We start from the raw sequence: 15,380 nt of genomic DNA, 5'->3' as shown, positions 1-15,380 counted from the left end.
GGACACAACACATTTTATTACCATGTTAAATCTTTTTTATAGTGTTTTTGAGTTTTAATCATAGTTTTTTCTCTTTGCTTGTTTAGTTTTGTCATCTGTGTGAAAGGTGCTAAACAAATAAAGATGAATTGATAAACTGAATAACTGACTAACTCATGATTGTGACAACAGAAGTATTTTCATTGTGATTTATGGGTTTGTTTCATTTTAAAGGTTGGGCTGAAAACCTTAACAGAAAAAAAAGATTAAAGAAATAAATAACATTAAAAACAAATCAAAGGAAAAAACATTTAGTACAATAAAACTTTTATAAAGAAAATTAAACATTAAATACAATTAAATTATATTAAACAGACTAAATATTTAATTCAATAATTAAACAGAAGATACAAAATGTAATTATGAAATTATGCATTTTCAAATGAATATTAAACATTAAAGATGAAATATTTTAGATAATTAAACATTCAAAAATACAAATAAACAAGAATATTAAACAAAACATACAAAACATTTAAATAGATTATTAAACCTTTACAAAGACAACATTTAATTAAAATATTAAATGTTTATTTAGAAAATTAAATCTCAAAGACAAAACTTTTAATAGGAATTAAACAGAAAATCAATGAAGCATTTAAAAAGAGAATTAAACATTAAAAAGTGGTAAAACATTTTAGAAAAAAAACCTTAAAGATTTAATTTAAAAATTAAACACTGGGAAAGAAAAGGAAAATTTTAAAACAAGCTGATAAAACCTTTGAAAAAACAATTAAACATTAAAAAGACAAAACATTTTAAAATCAAATCAGACATTAGAAAAGAACAAAAGGTTAGAAAAGGGCAAAACTAAACATTTAAGAATAATCAAACTAAAGACAAAACATTTGAAAAGACACCAGTTAGACTTTAGAAGATCAAATTAAACAGAAGAGACCATAAAACGATCAAAAAGAGCAAAAACAGATAAAGGTCTTAAAGTGTTTTCTAGTCTGAAATGAAAACATCAAGTTCTTTCTTCAAACATTTCCTCTTTCTATGTTCTTTATTTGATTGTGGACAGATTTACTAAGAACTCATTTCAAAAAGCTGCTTTCCAGATAAAGCCTACTAGTAGCTGAAGGCATCGATCAAACTAATGTTACCTTCTGATCTCCACAAACTTTACTGTTCAATGAAGAGAATCAAAGTTTGTTCAGGATTTCTAAAGAACCCACAGGTGAAGGTCTGAGAAGAACTCAGATGGATGGTCTAAATGTGAAATCAAGACTCATGGTCACAAGTTTTAAGGCTTCTGTTAACCAGAAAGTTCAAACTTACAGTAAAGTACTGAGAAATTTTTAAAACTTCAGTCCTCAGAAAGGTTCAAACTAACAGAGGACTACTCAGGAACTTAGAAGATATCAGTCCTTGGACTGTCTGAAAGTTAAATCTAACAGAGATCTACTGTGGGACTTAGAAAATTTCAGCCCTCAGACTGTGTGAAAGCTCAGGTCCTGAGGACTCGGGAGGTCTGGAGGCTTTGGAAAGTCTTGGAACTGAGGGTTCAACCCTCCAGCACAGAGGCTGAAGTCCAACCTCCTGAGAAAAATGGTCGAGTTGAGACTCAAGTAAAAAAAAAAAAAAAAAAAAAAAAAAAAAAAAAAACTAAAAATGGACAAAAAATAGATGATAAATGTGAAAAAAAGAAAAATTGGTGTCTGAGCAAGTAGCTCAGGGGGATAAGAAGAGAGACTACCAATTGGAAGGTCACAGGTTCAAGACCCACTACTGGCATTTTCCCTTCTTTGTCAGGATTTTAATAAATTTTATGAAGGGTCTGGTCTTGAACCAGTGACCTGCAGCGCTCCACAGGCAAACTCTTAACTCACTGAGCTACAGATCAGACAGAAAAACAGAGTTTTGTCGTCCCTTTGTCATCGTAGTTTCTGTTCCTAATAAAGTGACCACATGGGTGGAGCCAAGGTGGAGTCTGGGTGGAGTCAAGGTGGAATCAGGGTGGCGAGTAGGCGGGGAAGTGGGTGGCGGCCTCCCCCCTCTTCTCCCCCACCTCCCCCCACCACCCACCACCCCTTCCCCCGCCCTACAAGTTCTTCGAATCTCAACAAGTTTTCCTGAGTTTCTGGAGTTTCCACGAGGTCGAAGGCAGAACAAGTTGTCATGAAGAGGTGTTGAGAGGACGGAGTGACTTTTTACAGCGACTAGAAGGAAGACGAGTAGAAGAGCAGGTCTTTAACCAGCATCCCTAAAATCCAAGATTTGAACATCTTTAAAGGGAAATCCAACTTTTGCATGACAATGTCTAATTAAAGGACATTTATTTCCAACATAAATGTGTGATATTCATCCTCTGGAACTTCTCTTCACATCGTCTTCCACCTGGACTGGTTTGGTCGGGAGCATGTGCAACAACCATGTGAAAAACTGCACTTTAACATCAATGAATGACACTGAAGTTTAATCTCTGCATAAATGAGACTGAGTCTGGATGTGCTGCTCTGTCATTAACTCCTAAGTTTAGGGAAAGTTCAAACAAAAGAGGACAGTTCAGATAAGAGTTGAGAATGAGCTGATTTTGAACAAAGATCTCAGACTTTCTGAGCTTCAGTACCTCCAGCAAGATATTTGAACAACAAGCAACTCAGAGATCCAGAAGTTGGAGAGAGTTAGCTTTAGCTGAGCCAAAGAACATGTGGGATGCTAACCTAGCAAACATTTCAGACTTTTCTCTGTGAATTCTGAGAAATAATTTACTATTTAATGACAGAGCTACACATCTGAACTCAGTCTCATTAAAACAGACTCTAATTCAGTGTCATCCATCCACATTAAAGTGCAGTTACCCAAAATGTTTGTTGCATGAGCTCCAACAAAACCTGTCCAGGTAGAAGGCCACTTTGACAAATAGGAAGTGGAAGATTCCAAGCAGATTTATAGAAGGGGGACCAGACTGTACTAATAGTGGTCGAGTATAGAAGGGCTGAAGCCCCCCTAAAATATGCTTAATGTCGCCACTGCCTGCTTCTGCTACAACTCACCAGCTTTGATGAGCACTTTGACTTCCCTTTGACCTTCTCATGCTCTCCTCCTCATCTATAGTACAATTATCACAGGAGAATGGCAGGCCCTGTGGTAAATGAATTTCTTATCTGCCTTATCATAGTTATTAGATACACGAATGAACTCTATCATTTTCTGCTGTAATTATAACAGACCCATAATGTGTTTTTAATCTATACTGGCTAACCTCTTTACCATTTGTCTCTTTGCCCCCCTTCTTCCTCATCCTGCTCTTCCTCAGGTTTTGCAGTGAATCTCCAGGTGATCCTGGCAAACCCGCGGGCGCAATTCAAACGACGAGGCTCCCAGCCGGGCATGCAGGAGTCTGACTTCCTCAAGCAGATCACCAAGGTCACTGAGTTGGAGCCCAAAGCCAACAACTGCACACGGGTCAGTAACCAGCACCTCTGTCACTGTGGAAACACATGCAGGTCAAGAGATTTATTTGCTGATCATAATTTCATGCTGAGGACAAGGACCTTAATCAGCATAATGCAGACACCAGCCTTCAGTCCCACATCAACACATGCAAACAGCATTTAAATTGTTTTGCAGGACTGCTCATGGCTCTTGTTTTACTCACACTGCATGCAGATAAACATGAGCTTGGAACATATTTTTCATCTTCAAGTCTAAGCCTAAGTTTAAGATTTCATTTAAACACAAAGGCAGTGTGTAGTTTGTATTGTCTAAAAAATGAAAGTGACTTTCTCCATTTCACTTCTCATTTTCAGTTTGACTATGCAGGGCAGAAGAGATCAGTTATATAATAAGAATGAAGTCAGACTGTGCTGACCTGCATACCGGAGGTGAATGACACAAACTAGGACTGAATAAAAGCCCAATTTATCCATTTTAATCTAGCACTTGTGCGTGCATGTGTGTCCGTATCTGTGTGTGTGTGTGTATGTGTGCGTGCCTGTGTGTGTGTTGGGGAGATATGAAGCTGCAGTCATAATAATGGCCACCATCACAGCAGTGGGGCATCCCCCTCACTCCCCCACCCCCCCATTGACAGCATGAGTCATGCTTTAAGCTAGTGGCACAGTCTAAACTTAGACACACACAGCTAGAATTGGATAGAAATGGGGTTATAGTGCTATCAATTCCAGTTGTGTGCTTGGACAGCTTAGATCGATGCAGCCCATCTCAAATCACCGCAGCCCCTGTTGGCACTTGGTTTTATGAAGCCACTCATCCTCTTGACAACCATCACAGAGCTGCCTTAAAGGACTTTTTGTGAGAAATGGATCCTATTGTGTTTTTACCTTTTAAAGAATACGTAAGTTAAATGTGTGACGGCCGGAGTTTCAAGCAAGCACCAAGCATTCAAGTGGAAATGCATTTACAGGCGTTTTGTTTTTTGAATTTTATAAACTGCTTTTCTGATTTGGGCAATATTAAAGACCACTTCGAGTGAAACTACGCAGAATTGCTTTTGCAGAACATGATTTCACATTGTACTTGTGGATTTCCTAATATAAAATGTCATCACTTGACCATTTTAATCTTATTAGACATTTGTGTTAAATTTAGTCATAGTTTGCATATGGTTTTTTGAGTTATGGATAAAAAGGTGTTTGTGTGAGGCTGCAGTGACCATGACCTTTGACCGCCAAAATGTAATCAGTGTAACCCTGAATCAAAGTAAACGTTCATGCTAAGTTTGAAGAAATTACCTGGAGGTGTTTAGGAGATACTGATTTCATCAGAATGGGATGTACAGACAGTCAGACAACCTGAAACCATAATGCCTGACAATGTCTGTCTCCAGCGCAAAGGAACAAAAGTGCTGCCTTGGAACAGAAATTTTCTCAATAGCATGTTGTGTGGATCACATCATGTGTATATTGTGGCATAGTAGCTTTTTGGAAAAATCATCCATTCACTATTTACATTTTTAGCAACATGCAGCAAGCACTGTTTACCATCAGCCACCGGACATTTGTGCTAAACGTCATAAGACTTTGGACGTGGGCATTGGTCAGTTAATAAAACAATCCAACATGTTTGTAGTTTTCTTTCATGGGTAGGTTTTTTTTCTGTGGTAATCGTCATTTACCTGAGATTTCAAAAGCTGATGCTTGCTTGTTTTAGAATATAAAAAGAGATACAGGGAGACATACTGTTTTTTTCAAAGACCAGTTGATTTACATTGTGATCACCTCCCCTGTAATGGTCAGTGTAATGAAGATCAGCTTCATTACCTATGTGAGAGTTCATATTCTGGGATAAAGACATAATAGGACACCAGACAATGACTGTTGGATAGGTTTAATGAGTGCAGCTTTGGGGCTAACATGTGCTGTTTGATGGCTTCTCCTCACAGCAAAAAAAAAGATGTTCCAGCTTATTTGGACTCTTTTGGCTGGAACACCTTTTTAAAGGTTCTGGGAGGAACCAAGTGTAGGTGAAGAGAGGGTGAGTAGAAATCTCTTCAGGTGATAAAATAAATAAAGTGCTTGATGAGGATGCCAGTAGTCGTTTTTAGGAAATAGATACTTTGTTTTAATATTTGTTTTTAGAGTTAAAAGTAATGTTATATTGTATTTTTGTGAATTTCTTGTGTTTGATTATTTTCGGTTAACACTTGTGTTGGTAGGCCTGAGGGGCTGATTATGGGCTGCCAGTAAAAAGCTGGCAGTTGAGTGAGAGCTAGAGGAGGTGTGTGTGTGTGTGTGTGTGTGTGTGGGGGGGGGGGGGGGGGCAGCTAAGTGCCTTGCTTTAGTTTTTGGTTTGCTGTCTGTTTTTTTGTTTTCGTTTTCGTAATGTGAAGTTGATCTGCACCTTATCTCGCTGCAAGCTTCCTGCTTTATCCAGGTGCAAAGCGGTCATCCGAACAGTCAGTTTGCTGATAAATGAATCGACCTTGCCCTCAGTCTGAGAAGCAGAGTGGATCAGCTACACTGAGCTCTGAGCTCAGCAGTGTCTTAGTTAAATCAAGCAATTATTTGCAGGTGTTTACACTGAAAGGAGATTTGCTGTTCTGACGTTCTATAGTCATTATATATTTTGCCGTGTTACAAGTATGATTCAGTTTTAAGCTGCTAGTAGCATTCACTGCTAATAGACTGATTTCACACTGTCAGGCTCAAAGCTGTCACTTCAGTCCTGGACAGTTTTATTTTGTAGGGTCTGATAAGCACCAAGATGGTTTTGGTTATAAATTTTGTTTACCTTTATTTTACATGTGTAGCCACATCCTCCACCTTGTATTAAGGCCTCTCCAACATTACATATATTGAATGTGAAAACTGCAGCTGTAAGCAGTAGTTTCACCTGCAATCAGCAAATTCAAATTTCCTGGTTCACCGTATGTGTGCAGGTCACGTAGCTGTAGTATAACTCCCTGGTGGGTTATGGGTAAATGTTTCCTGCAGGGAATAGGATGAAGACCCCCGGAGCTGCTGGATCATCATTTACAGCTGGCAACTACGGCAGACAGTAGTGTGTTGAAACTATCATCATCATTATCAGCCCCATTACACTAATGGAGGTGCCCTGCCGCTGATATTAATACAGGCTATTAGCAGGCTGTGACATCATCAGTCATCACCAGCAGCACACAGACAGGAGGACGTGATATCAGCATTTACCACGTCACTGACAACAGCAGTGAGATGTGATGTCTTCACTCATAAAACCACTGATGTGAACTTAAAAGATGTGACAACATGCAGTATGTGCAGAATGCAGTGCTTCATACAGTTAACTATGACATTATTTATAACTCATGACTAATTGCTTTAGACAATTGTGACATCATCATCCATCAATTAAACTGTTGTGCCGATAGCAAGTGCAGTGTCATCGTGAAAAGCTTGTACAGTCAAAGACAACAATATCATTAATAACTGATTTGTGTGCACAGAAAGGAGCAGCATTAATCTGTGTTTTTTTAACCCCTTAAACTTCAGTGTACCGCCGGCGGTACACCTACTAATTTGCATAGGAATTTCAAGAATGTCCACTGCAAACGCGATTATACAAACACTATACGCCGATGGAAAGCTTAGATTCTCATGAATCCGCCGGTTTAAACCACTTTCAGATGCGATTACCTTCAACGCACACAGCGCGACTCACATTTCCGGGTTCATTATTACACACATTATTACACACAGAAAAAAATATTCCACAAAAAACGGCCATAATCCAACCTTTTACATCCAGACGACACAAGCCAGTAAACTATTTTGTCCAAAACATGTCCTGAAGTCGGTATAAAATCCCCGAATCGGTCGTTTTCAAGGAAATGCACCTCGCGATGCGCGTCCAATATTCCCTGTATTTTTCGCCATTTTTTAAATTTAAAAATAGAATATTAGCGATTTTTTGTACTGAAAATGGCTGGAATTGACTGCAGCTTAAAGTTAAACAATAATCAAGCAAAAATACAGGAAATAGAAAATAATATAAACTGAACAGGGAAAACCCCATGCAAACACCATTGTCAACATACAGTACAGCTGCACTGTAGGTAACTTTTTTTTTTTTTTTTACTAAAACGGAATAAATCATCCATTTTTACAGAGTTGCACTGATTAATATCAGTGTACCTTGCGTTTTTGCTCCTAGGTGATGTTGTTACTAGTCACAGCTGTAGCTTACTGCATCTCTGTCGCTGTGATTGCTTCTCTCTTCAGCTCTGGCAAACCAAACGCAATCACTACCGGAGCATCAGCAGAGGCATGGCAACACAGAAAGCAGATTCAAGGAACCTACGTCATGCTTTTGTTTTTCCCCTTTCCTTTAGTTGTTTTACCTTGTTTATGCATGCTGAAGTTCATACCAAAGGGAATAATTCTTTCTGCAGAAAAAAACTGCACTTTTACTGGCCAAGAACTCCTCGTTTGACATCCAAGCTTCTTCTCCATTACTAGTCTCTCACTTATCACTTTGTAACAAATTAGCAGAACACCTGACAAGAGGCTAGTTTGGCCCTCAAGCAATGAATGAACAGCTTGGTTGCAGTCCACCTTTATTTCCTCACTAGGGCCACATCTGTTAGAGCTGCATCTCTGTACTCAGAGATCTGATGCTGCAGTACCTAACCAGTGATAGCTAGCTTTTGTCGTTCAAAATATAGAATTCCAAGACATTCCTTTTAACTTCTCCTGTGTAATTAAGGTGACAAATGAGACATCCAAACACCGACCAATGCATGAAGGGTAGAATTATAAATTAAGGAATAATACATCCATTTTTGTTACATCTCACATTAAGTCCTAAAGACATGTTGATATTTCAGGGACTACAAATCCAAAAGCTGAAGCCCTAAAAAAAAATCCCTTCTGTCAGATGGTCCTTCTGCACCTCAGAGCAGCACTGATCTCCAATCACTAATCAATGCTTATCTGGAACACTGGCAGAATGTGTCTTTACTGTCAGAACAAGCAGAGAGCGCTCCTGATGAAACACAGACTCAGTGACCACAGTGGAGCCACAGGGAAAGAACAACACAAGATGTTGTGCTTCCTGACAGAAGAAAGAGTGTGTGGTCAGTGCATGGCAGGAGAGGTAGAGACCTGGAATCATCTCCTCTGAAAATACACAATGATGTAAGAGAGGAATCATTAATCCCAAACTTCACTGTACAAAATGACATCAAAAATCAACAGATTCTGTTAGCTGAGGTGTAATAAAAACCTTACTGAATTATATTGCAGTTATCTTTGCACAGCCTATTATACACATGATATTTGCTTCTTTTTAAATTTTTCTCCAAGACTGTGAAAAAGGTCAGATAAAATGTCACTGTTTCTCATATGTCAGACAACAATCCATTTATTAATGTGGCGGTAGAAGATACAAAGTTTTGAATGATCAAATCCTAGTTTTGCAAGTCACTGAGGGTAAATCCTGACAGAACTGAACCTAGAGTTGGCACATTTAAGAAGCTAATTTGGCTGGTCTGCAACGCTGAGCTAAAACAATGCTCTTACCAGGAGCTGAGACACTCCCTAACTCCAGGCTCTGTCCATTTTGAGGAAGGTATCTGGGATCAGATCACAGATCCTGAATGCCGACCTTGACAATGTAGGGCAGAAACGCTCATCTGATGCTGAGGTCAGAATCTGGAGACGACTGACAGGATCTGTAATGTAGTTAGAGCAGGAGAGTAATGGCAACAGACAGCAGTGACAGGACAAGAAAGGAGTGGGAATGCAGGAACAGATAGAGACAGATGATAGCACAGGAGGAAGAAAGATCAAGAAGGGAGAGGAGAGGAGAGGAGAGGAGAGGAGAGGAGAGGAGAGGAGAGGAGAGGAGAGGAGAGGAGAGGAGAGGAGAGGAGAGGAGAGGAGAGGAGAGGAGAGGAGAGGAGAGGAGGATTTATTGTAAGTGGAGATCAGAAAGAAGACAGAATGGCACAAGGGAAAGTAGAGGGGCACTGGGAGGTCTGCTGCCATGGGCTGAAAGACTATACTATTGTCTATTTCATTTGCATTGGCTCCTGGCTTCCTGCTAAACTTAATTTTTATGGCATCAGTGTGGCTCAACACATCGCTGACCAGTACTTGGTCTGGTTTGGGTGATGTGATCTCCAAAGCATCTTGAGTGCATTTACAAATTAAAGATTAGATGCATTTTAGCTCTTTGTCCCATCAGGGGATAGTCTGGTTTATTCTAGTTTGGGAGTGGAGACTGAGAGTCACTGGTCTCAAAAACACAAACAAAAAGTCGTTGACATTTTCAGAAAAGCTGGAAATGTGAACTTTTGCAGTGCATGATTGAAAACGTCAGAAACGCTGCTAAAGGACAAAGTTGTATGTAAATTCATTTTGTTTTCGTACAACTGGTCGTGATTTGTTTGTCCTTCAAATGAATTAAATATGAACCGTTGGAAGAAGCAACACTTAATCACAGTGAAATAATTTGAACACAATCCACAGCTGAATCATAAAATGAGTTGTAACGTTGACATGATGCGATTAATGCAGCGTGTCCAATGAAGCAGGCACATTACTTTCATTCTCAATTTTTCCACCTTTGCTGCTGAATTGAAAATAAGTTCACATTTTCTCTTTTAAGTTTCATGATTATCTGTTCAGCCTGACTCGGTAGTTTGCTCCATTCTGTGTTGGTTAAGAGAACAACATTGGTTAGTCTGATTGCAGAGCAGCAGGGCACCTGATGGACTGATTAAATGCAGATCAAGTGCATGTGCTCAAGAACTGCAGTTGCATCCAGCAACTGCTATTTATCACTGTTTTGATGCAATCAGACTTAATGCTTAATGGACACTTCTCTGGTCATTTCTTTATGGTATTTGCCTAAATCAACTGCGTGCGATTTCCTGTACAGTCAGGGATGGTGGTTCACGCTTGAGCTTATGAGTGTATGCTGGCTTAAATTTTGAATTGTGGAATAATTTCAGTTTACTACATAGAATATAACATTTGTCTGACACTGCAAAACAACAAACACTATACAGTAGACTTTAAGCGAACAATTTAAGGCACCACGCTCTTCTTGGTTCAATCTTTTTCTACAAGTTGGTTGCTATTTTGAAAAGCAGTGAAAGGCTTTCTGTGAGACATAGCCTGCCATTGTTAGAAAATACTGAATATCACTGATCAGTGTTGGTGTGTCTGTTGGTGTGCGTGAAGGACATGTTTTCTAAGTTCTCCAGTATTATTTTGCATTCTGTGGAGAAAAAAAAAAGTCCTCTGAGTACACTGGTACAAAAGAACAAAAATCAACAACTAATATATTTCCTACTTTTGGAAAATAGCAGCTAAGGTATGAAAGATGCTGTAAGCTTCAACATGGTCCCGATAAAGGACTGAAAAAGCTCATTTTGTGTGTCCAGTATGAGTTTTTTCTGTCTGTACAGTGAAGAATAAAAAGAGGTCTATTCAGATATTTTGGAGCTTTAAGCATCCTCATTGAGCATCTTAATTATTGGTGATAACTGATGAGGGGTAGGGGGGTGGGGGTGAGAGGTTGGGACACTCAGAGAAGGACACAGGGGGACACAGAGTGAATGCCATGCGATAATGGGAATGGCTAGTGGGACGTCACGGACCACTTCCATGTCCTACGCTGCAGCGCACCGAATGAAAACACAATGGCAGTAGCGAAAGAACCGGTCACCTTTTTCACTGTGACATCTTATTATTTTATATTATTTTATCTTCTTATTTATTAATCTGATTGTTTTTACTATCTCCCACTATAAAGATTCCCAGCAGCACACTCTAGCTAACTTGTGCGGGGGGCACATGGCTAATTTGCATATGTAAATAACTACGCATCTCTTTACACTAATCATGAATCCATAACAGTTAAAATAATCTTAGCCAAACATTTTTAACAAGTCAGTCCAAGTATTGGACTCAATTAAATCCAAGTCACATAGACCCATATCCTAGTCAAGTCGAGTATTTTGGGCTGATTGGTCAAGCAAGTCGAAGTCCCCAAAACTGGGACAAAAGTCTCCCTCGGCAGACTTTATTCTTATAAATTAAAAGTATAAACTTATTATCAGAGACTTTAATCTCGACCACTTTTAGTTTCTTTTGTAATGTGGCCCAAACACTCCTCGTAACAGATAAAGATAACATGATTCAAGCGGCTAATACTAGCTAGCGCACGTTAGCTCCCGGCGCTAAATGTATTTTCTAAGATTAGAAATCCGACTTACCTTATCAGTGTCAGGCATCTTCTCTTCTCCTTTTCGTCCAGAGGAAAGCGGTAGAAAGATATCATTTTATTTACATCATTTCTATTGTTGCAACACGGGACACAACACAGCACCATTATATCGTTGGTTTGGTAGGACACGGAAGTGACGTTTTTGGACACGATGACGTAGTTACTAGCCATCCCCATGGTGTATACAGTAAACACATAGGTAATGAGAAAAAGGCTCTGCATCGAGAGAGATCCCCCAGCAGCCTAGGCCTATAGCAGCATAACTAGGGCCATAACTGAGGGACACTTAAGAATTATATGCAGACTCCATCTGACCACCTCAGAGTCACCTGAGTCAGCCGTAACTATAAGCTTTGTTATAAAGGAAGGTTTTTAACCTGGTCTTACAAGTAGAGAGGGTGTCCGCCTCCCGAACCCAAACTGGGAGCTGGTTCCACAGGAGAGGCGCCTGATAACTGAAGGCTCTGCCTCCCATTCTACTTTTAGAAATTCTGGAAACAACAAGTAAGCCTGCTGTCTGAGAGCAAGAGTTCTGCTAGGATGATATTATATGGTACTATCAGGTCTTTAAGATACAATAGTGATTGATCATTAAGAGCTTTATATGTCAGAAGAAGGATTTTAAATTCTATTCTCGATTTCACAGGAAGAGAAACCAGTATAGGAGAAATATGAATTCTCTCGTATCAGTACTCTGTCTGCAGCGTTTTGGATCAGCTGTAGGTTTTTCAGAGAGCTATTGGGACATCCTGATAGTAAGGAATAGCAATAGTCAAGCCTGGACGTAACAAGTACATGGACTAATTTTTCCATGGAGGAAGGGACGAGTGGTGTAGATGAGAGCGATGGAAGAAGGTAGAGGTAGAGGCGGGATAGAGCAGCAAGGAAGGATGAGGAGAGGAGGAGGTGAAGGGAAGATGGAGAAAAGGGGGAGGCAGCAGGAGCTCCTGTTGTCTATCCGATGAACAAGCAGCAGCCTCCTCCACCTTCCTGCACAGCCAGTAGCCCACTCTCTTCTCCTCTTTCTCTCTGTTTTTCTCATTTTCTTTCCATTTCTTAATTTTCAAGTTTGTCTTCTCTTTCAATTCCTGATTTTCCGATATTCTTTTATTCCTTAGTAATTTTTCCTCCTCCCCATTTCCATTTTCTCAAGTTTTTTCTTGTCCTCTTTGAGTTTTAGCTGTTTTTTGCTCCTCCATTTAATTCTTCTCCTTCTAGAAATCTTTAGTCTTTGTGTTTGCTTCTTATTCTTCCCAGAGTCTTTCTTGTGCTCCTCAAGTGCTTCTTCCCCCTGCTGCAGTTGTTTAGTCTTTGGTCCCTGCTCTTTCATATTCTTCTCCATTTCTTTCTTTTACTTCTGAAGAGCCTTCTTCTCCTCCTGTAGGTCTATATTTTCCTTCAAAGTTCTGTGTTTTGCCGTTCAAGCATCGTCCCTCTCTGGAGAATTTTAGCTCTTTTAAGAGATACTTTGGATCTCCTGCTGGAGTCTGAGGATTTCGTCTTCTGTTTCTGTTGCAGCTGCTTCCTCAGCTCATCCATGATGTAGGGCAACATTATGGATGGATCCTCACTCTGGGTGGAGACATCATCTCTCTGGGATTTTCTTCCTCTTGGTCTCAGTCTGTTTCTCCCGTTTGTTGCACTTCTACTTGTAGAAGTTTGTCTTTGATCTCACTCTTTGTCTCACACTGAATGAAACAAAAATCTCTCAGGTCCATTTCCAGCTCAGAGATTTCTGTCCTCATTCTGTGGCGCATGACTGTCGATGCTCTTCTTGAAGCTTTTTCCGTCTCTAATGTCCAGGAGCTCCTGCTCCAGCTGTGGTGCATTCATGTGGTGATTGTTTTCCTGAAAGCCACTCAAGGTACTTTGCAGCCCAGTGGGGTGGTTGTTGATATTTTGTTACGCCCCATGGTAAGATGTGCTGGCAAATCCTCCTCTGTATCTTTGGTTGTATCTGTAACCATGACAGCTGGAGAAATTGTACACAAGTGGAGCAGAAGTGCTGAAAGCAAACTTACAAATACAATCATTTTTAGCTAACCAGAACCAGGCTCTTTAGGTACAGAGTAGGACATGAACTAAACTAAGATGATTTAGCTGTTTCAAACATTATATTCAGTGTGATTATCAGGCTATAAAAAAAAGCTGTTTCATATCCGGTGGACTGAATGGCCAAAGTAACAACAATACAAGTAGAAATTCAGCACAGTCATCAATGATGCATCTTAAAGTAAAACTGCTTCTGCACAAATTCCTCTGACTGATGGAGAGAAACAGGTATTTTCTGTCCTTATGCTATCAAGGCAAAAAAAAAAAAAAAAAAAAACCCTGACCGGGCAAAGCTTTTTGTCTCCAAGTTGCCCGAGGCAGGAGGAGAAAGCCAGAAGACTGAGAGGTAAAAACGGGAGCACAGCCATGAGAGAAAAAGTGGACGTGATGAATGAGGAAAACAGAGAGCAAACTGGGAGGAAGAGAGGGAGAGGTGTATGGGTCCGGGGGAACGAGGAGGGCACTCTGACTGCATAATTGGTGTGAGCGCTCACTCTCAAACACCATTTTCCCCACAGCTCTGGAGCGCCGCTTTACTGGCTGCTACATTAGCCTCGTTAGATATGCAAAGTGGGCCAATTAGCAGCACAGTGTGCAGAAAGTGACATGTTCCACCTGAAGAAGCCCAGAAACGACGTCAGTGTCTGCAGCCAGCAATAAATCATGCTACTTCGAGTCTGTGTGTGTGCAGTTTTGGACACACTTGAATTATAGGCTCATTAGGTATTGTTCTATAAAAAAAGAAACACTGAAAAAAAACCTCACTTGAGTTGACCAGGAATGAAATATTGATCTGTGCATTCATTGCAGTGCTTTCTCACTTCTATATTGCTGTGAAATTGGCTGCAAACACAAGACAAGCAGCTGCAGTGAGGTGCGCGCTGGTTTTGATTTGATCCATTTCAGGAGGTGTCAGATTGTTTCCTGTGTGTGGAATCCCTCCTGGCAGACTGGTGAGCATGAAATTCATCAGCAAGAGGATACTACGCACTCTGTGTTGCTAAGAATATAGCAGCATCTTTTATTGGACAGATATTTCATCAGAGCATCATCAAAGAGTCGAGCCTGTTCTTCCAAAAGCGTTTGCAGTGAGAGGAAACACAACTGCCCGCCTGACTGTAGACCAATCTATTGGGCTTTTATTGATACCAGTCACCTCTGATCTATATCTGTAAAACCTCCTCTGAAGTGTACCTCATTCTGTTGGTCTCAGATCTTTGTTTGTGTCGATATGTCTGATGTCCAAGAGGGTCTTAACTGACTTGTTATCAGCTCTGATCACATGAAATTATTATCACAGGAGAAAACAACTGTATTGGCAGAGGAGAGGTAATGATCTCTGAATTTACCCACTGTCCTAGTGTTTTCAAATGCAGCTACTCACTAATAAATGAAGCATCATGCTGTGGGCTGGTTCACATCAGATGTGTTTTTAGATTGGGTCTCATTACTGTCACTTCTATTGCAATTCGATATTCAGGTGTGTGTGTCCAGTTCTGTGAAGAGCTCTACTGGAAGCACATCAAAATGTGACATCTTGTAAAGAAATGAACAGTTTAGGCAGATTATTAAGTCTTTGTGGTTCCTCTTTGAAAAGCTGTACTTGG

General features: G+C 40.0%; 1 protein-coding gene across 1 annotated transcript in view; it reads left to right on the top strand.

The window, feature by feature from the left end:
• The window catches only part of b3gat2 (beta-1,3-glucuronyltransferase 2 (glucuronosyltransferase S)), a 68,119-nt gene that overhangs the window by 47,530 nt on the left and 5,209 nt on the right, over nt 1-15,380 (top strand). Inside the window, exon 3 of the mRNA XM_022201996.2 lies at nt 3,302-3,450. Coding sequence (XP_022057688.1) covers nt 3,302-3,450 — 149 coding nt within the window. The remainder of the gene's footprint in view (nt 1-3,301; nt 3,451-15,380) is intronic.

The sequence above is a fragment of the Acanthochromis polyacanthus genome, chromosome 15, assembly GCF_021347895.1.
Source record: "Acanthochromis polyacanthus isolate Apoly-LR-REF ecotype Palm Island chromosome 15, KAUST_Apoly_ChrSc, whole genome shotgun sequence".
Lineage (NCBI taxonomy): Eukaryota > Metazoa > Chordata > Actinopteri > Pomacentridae > Acanthochromis > Acanthochromis polyacanthus.
The sequence above is the reverse complement of the archived record's forward strand: the minus strand, read 5'-3'. Positions and strand labels throughout refer to the sequence as shown.